This window comes from Charadrius vociferus, unplaced genomic scaffold (genome assembly GCF_000708025.1).
Source record: "Charadrius vociferus isolate BGI_N301 unplaced genomic scaffold, ASM70802v2 scaffold414, whole genome shotgun sequence".
NCBI classification, from domain to species: Eukaryota; Metazoa; Chordata; class Aves; order Charadriiformes; family Charadriidae; genus Charadrius; species Charadrius vociferus.
The window spans coordinates 163965-169975 of record NW_009648079.1 but is presented as its reverse complement, the minus strand read 5'-3'; the positions used below and the strand labels follow the sequence as shown (position 1 = coordinate 169975).

General features: G+C 36.5%; 1 protein-coding gene across 1 annotated transcript in view; it reads right to left on the bottom strand.

Moving 5' to 3' along the window:
* Nucleotides 1–4767: 4767 nt before the first annotated feature.
* Nucleotides 4768–6011, bottom strand: part of TMPRSS15 (transmembrane protease, serine 15) — a 58774-nt gene continuing 57530 nt past the window's right edge. The window contains exon 25 of the mRNA XM_009883863.1: nucleotides 4768–4926. Coding sequence (XP_009882165.1) covers nucleotides 4768–4926 — 159 coding nt within the window. The remainder of the gene's footprint in view (nucleotides 4927–6011) is intronic.

Sequence of the window (6011 nt, the reverse complement as noted above, 5' to 3'; positions counted from 1 at the left end):
TTTAGTATTTATTTGCACACTTAACACAGCTTTTGATCCTCAGGCACACAAATTATGTTATTAAATATTAACATGGTCACTCTCAGAGATAGCCACCTTGTTGTGACATTGATCTGATGTGGCAAAATTCAAGCATTCATAGAAGTCATTTGATGTCATATAATGAATACCCTTTGCCTGGGAGTGGCCATAACTTTTTGACATATTGGTCATAAATAACTTGGCAAGTGATACCTCATTAATGAGACGTCCTTTGAAGGCAGCCATTACTTGTTATTTAAGTAAAACATTTTTTTTTTACTTTTTCTGTGGAAAAAAAAATAATCACAATGGCTAAGAATTTAAGGTTAAAATTACTTGTTTCAGTAAATCTATGTAAAAAAGACACTAAAGATCATTTAAATATAACTAATGGTTTGTTAGGAATAATGTAATGTTGAAGAGAAGACAAATGGGAGTGGCACTAATGGATTAATCCCAACACTACTCAGACGATTATCTAGAAAAGTGTTAACTGTGTTAATTGATAGACAGATTTAGAGGTAACCCTGATGCATTTAAATCTTTCTTTTAGAGTTATTAACATCATTAATGTCCATTCTTGTTGGTTGCTTAGGCACTTTCTGTGCCATAAGAATGGTTTTACCAGTCATTAGGAGCAGATCTTGGGGTGATAGCAGTAGCGCTCTGGCTGATTCGTTGGTGACAGTCTGGTGCTGTTGCAGAAAATTAAGGGGTTTTCCTGCAGTTGCAGCAAGAGCTGAAGAGCACGAGTTCAAGCCAGTTGGCTTTACATTAACACAGATTCAAAATTACCACTGGGTGGAAGTTGGGGAGCGATGGACAGAAGCAAAACTGTATTACTCTTTGGGTTGCTGACATTGACCACAGCTTTGAGTTCAGAGACAGAGGCGTATCAATTTTTCTCGGTAAAGAAAAACTATTTAAAAGTTCAATACAACTAATAGTAGTTGTGCAATGCTGTTGCTGAAGCACTTTTGGAAGCATCTTTAAGTTGCTGTTACGCCATGTTTTTACTTCCTCTTTGAAGAAGCCATCTTCTGTACTTCAGGGTAAGTATTGCTATTCCTACTTAAAGTATTCTGTAGTTTTTCTCGTCAGTCACAACTTCTTTCTTTGCTCAGTCCCTTACTTCAATTTCCTTTGTAGTGACTGTAAATAGAGAGAAAATACTATGATCCTGCATGATCACCAAGACCAGAATTGTTTTACTCCTGACTCAAGTACTGCTTAACTCAACCGAGGGCAAAAGATTCCTCTTTCTTGGGAACAGTTGTGGTAAAAAGAACTTAGTTCTTTTTTATGGTCTTGAAGGATTAACTTCCTTTAACTTAATTTAAGGATTAACTATTTCTTCATACTTTGTGCTTCCAAAGGACATGTAAAGGTGTAGCAATCAATATTATGATTAACGTAGCAAAAGTGATTTCCATGCAGCAATTAGGAGAATGCAAAAAAATTCAGATGTCTCTCTTATGGGGTGAAAGTGATTGCTGGGCAGTTACCAGCATGGGCCAGTCAAACTCTGTGTGAAGGAAGAATGGAAAGTGGCATGCAAATCTTTTAGTCTAATGTACTCAGATTCTATATGTAAATAAAACGTATTCGTTATTGGTACAATAGGTTTCCATATCATATCACCTGCTTAGGGGAAGGAAGTAGTTTTCTTCCATGTATTTCCTTCGCTTAGGATGTTGTTCCTAGATACCAGGTAAAATCTAAAGATACTTAAAAATACTATGTAGAAAACCACAAATAGTGCACAGATCAGACTTACAGTCTTATGACTCCCACCTTTAAGTTGGTGATTCTTTTCCATCCAAAACGTACAAATCCCACGCATATACAAATTCTTTCATCTTTATTTCCCTTATTTCCACGCACAAAAGGGAGATAGGAGTGAGGGTAAAATAAGAAAGGGGAAAAGGCAGGTGTGTTGCACGCTTGCAGAGAGAATACCTAGAAATTAGACTTTATGCTGGTAATTCCTTTGGGTTTTGTTGGGACTTAGAGAATCCAGAAAAACAACAACAGGTATTTATGCGACATAGTCCATTAGTGGCAACAGAATTTCTATTCAAAAAGAAATCCAACAAAAAACCCCCAAGAACTCCCAACCCTCTTAGTCCTTCATATTTATATTAAAATCTACAGAACAGATAAAGGAAAATTATTTCAAATTTCGGGTGGTGGATTTCATCAACTGAAGTCACTTTGAATAATCTTGTTGACTTCTATCTACAGATATGGGGTCCCCTCATGGGGACCACATTCCCTTCTGCTCAGTGCCTCTCTAAATCTCCTCCAAACGGCAGCCGTAGGTGAGGCAAGGAACTGAGGGCTGAACAGTAGACCTTAGCACGTCCTCAGATGGATGGCATGGCTGCAGTCTGGCATTTTAAAAATATCATATTCCCACCACCCCTGTTCTCTCCAGGGAATATAATTTATTTTTCTTTTCTATAGTGGTCTTGGCCTTTTGCAAGCAAGAAGTACCTAAGAAAGCAAGCTCTTGTTTCCTTTTAACCTTTTTTGGGTGCAAGCAAGCGTAAGTCAGCATCAGGCTTCCACCCTCTATTTCAAAGCATCTTGGAACTGTGACTGAATTGAAAATAATCGATGCTGCCCACGTGTTTTAACATTGTGACGACTGATTTCTCCACAGGTTGATATGCAGGCAGCTGAAGTAATGGATGCTGAATGAATGCTAGAATGTGGTCAACTCAGCGTACGGTAGTTTTATCTAGACATAAATTAGTTGAAATAAAATGCTTCTTTTTAATTGTAATAGCCTACATTACATATGTTTCTATACCAGAGTTTATAATAGGAATTTTCTGAGTCTGAGGGGATGATTTATTCATGTATACCTCAAAATACATCTATGATTTGCATTTTGGGAAGCAAAAAACCCACATAAATAAAAGTATATTAGTGTATTTCTGGGAAGCACATTTTCTAGTGACTGATCTGCTTTGAGTTGGCTCTTGTATTTCATTAACAGACTGAAACACCATTTACAATAGTGATGCATGGTAAATAATGCAGAAATCATGTCACATTTTAATTAAGCATTTTAACGTAATTGCTTCATCTGAATCAATTTATACTGATAGCAGAATGTACTTTATTTTCAGTGGCTGTTTTCAAGTGAAGGAGAGTAACAGGAGAAACAGCAGTCCACTACGAAGGATAGGATTTGCAACTTTAACATTCTGATGTTAAAAACTCTGTGGTTTATATGGAAGAAGGTGTCTAAAACACCTTTTATCTTCTCTCTGGCTTAATTACACCTGTCTGTGTTCCTTGTGGTCACAGATGTATTGATAAGGCTAAATATTTTGGCCTGGACCTAGTCCTGTAATGCTTATAAAGACCTGAAAACAGTGTGGGACTTGATATTTTATCAGTGGCTGCCCACCTGTGTTTGTAAACTAGCCTTGTATTTTAAGCACTTCATATCTGCATTTAGCATTGTAAGTACCAAGGGCGGGAACTCCTTACAAAAATCATACATCTATGTGTAAGTGTGTAGATACACATAAACAGTAAGTTAGAATGCATTTTGTATTTTCATGGCATTACTTTGGCATTAAATATATATTAAATTCCCACACTAGGCTGAAAACGGAAATAAAGGAAATGCATCATATTACACTAACATTAAGACACTATTGAATTTAAGGCATTTCAACAAGTAGGTAATTATATTTTAATAGAAACCCACTTAGAAAAGAGCTTAAGAAGAGAACCCGCCCCCTTTTTTTCTTCATATTCTTTCCTCTTTAGAATGCTGTAATGGGCTATCATGATAGTTTTTATACAAAGCACAAACTCAGTATTAAAAGTCACCAGTACAGAAAAAAAAACATGTAATATATCAAAGGAACCCCATTACGTTTTATTCACCAGGAATAGCTGATACTCATTATTGTGAGATGTTTATAAACATTACTTTTTATGAGAGGAAGTCACAATGTTGTGAATCTGTGCTTGGGTATACACAAGCCCATATCTATAATTGCTTGAATAATTGCCAAAACACTTATCTCAAAAGAAAACTAAAAAGCTCTATTCAATCCTTATTTAACTCTATTAATTCCAAATGAATTACACAAGAGGGGACTTTTGGCTTACATTCAGTTTATTCATTAGAAAGCAGCATGATACATGATCAGCCTTTATGCACAGTCCATAAACCTCATTCCAGACCTTTTTGTGATAGAAAAGACAAAAGAACTCCCACGAGCCCAGTTTAAACAGATAACACATACCTTCATTTTGGTATGTGGTGAGATTACTGAGAAGAGTTGCCTATGCATTGAAATGAAAACGCATGTTGAAAAATACAGTGTAAAAACGTAAAACCAGGTAATGTTTGGCCTGAAATTAATAATTTAGACCATTTTTCAATAAAGCAGTTTCAATTTGCAGTTTGCAAACTTTTTTTTTTTTTACTGCCTATGCTTTGTAAAGCCCTCTGCTGGTGTTCAAAGAAACTATTTCCCCATAGTCTCATATAAAAGAAAAAGTAACATGATAAAACTATTTATTAACAAAACCACAGCATCCGATTTGAAATATTGCTCTCAGCTGGTAATGGAGTTCTCAATTAACATTTTCCTCCCCCAAATTTAAGTACTTATTCAGTTTCTCTAACTGTGAGATTGGAATGCCGGTCTGGTTTACATCATTATACAGTGGCTTACTTTCAACCTTTAAATTCTATCATTAAAAAATATCAAGCTAATAATAGATGACTTTTTTGATCCAGTCCACAAACATGGTGACTCGAACATACACTCCTGGTCGTTTGGGAAGTGCACACTCATAGCCAAATGATGTTACACCAACCAAAAACCACTTGTTACCATCTTCAAATGTCAGAGGGCCACCTGAGTCTCCCTGCAATATGAAATTCAAAAGTTAAAAGTGAACAGTGTCAACTCTGAAGCAGAACTGGTTTATGATATTTTGTTTGTGTTCATCCTTACTTGTAGACATTGTGTCCACATATATCTCAGGCACCAGAAGTTACATCAACATGAATTCTTCCATGTGGAAGTATTCTTGAGATAATTGATTTCCTTTTTTTTTCTTTTATTTTCTTTTTATTTTCCTTTTTTTTTTTTTTTTTTTTTTTTTTTTTTTTTAAGAATGTGATCTTAAGCCCTTATAGGTCTTTCAATACAGGACGGGGTTTCAAATGATTTTTTTTTTCTTACTACTTTTCCATTTAGCCCTTCATCTTTCATGAAGCTTGGGTAAATGTCTAGGATTATGTTTTAGGTTAATCTATGCAGCCAAAATGCAGTTCTATTTTTGGTCACCCCAGAGTTTCTGCAATTTCAAATTTTGAGAAAAAGATGGCAAGATTTCCAGAAGAGGAGGTGTCCTTTCTCACACCTTATTCTCAATAGTTTAGCAGATGTAGCACTGCAATAGATTGTGGGAGACCAAATTTGATTCATCCCACAGCCTGAGTGGGGGATGAGTCAGCCATGAGTGTCTCGTTTTGATGAGAAAGGAAACAACGGCTATTTTTTGTTGTCTGTTGAGTTAGTTCAACCAGTATTATTTTTGTCTTCCCACAGCTCTGTGAATGGTTCTTTACGGGAGGGTTCTGCAAGGACGTGGCCATTTAAATACTTCTGCCCATAATTCTAGGGCATGACAAAAGTACAAAGGCTGTGACAGCAGCCTAAAGGCTGAAGCACTGTCAGGACTCACTTGCTCGTCTTTGCTCATGGTTGAGTGGTCATTGATCACAACGCTGGTCACTTGTACTCTATATCAGCCTATGATGCTACGCTGCTTTTTTTCAGTATGAGGTTCAGAAGGCAAAAAGGAAAGAGGAAAGCCACAGAGGGTGAAGGAATGGCAAGTGAAATTAGGCTTGCATACACTCCTCCTTCTGGACTAAACGAGCCAAAGTCTGTGCCTGATGAAGGCTTAGGTTTTGAGGGCAAGACAACAGCAGTTATGTGAGA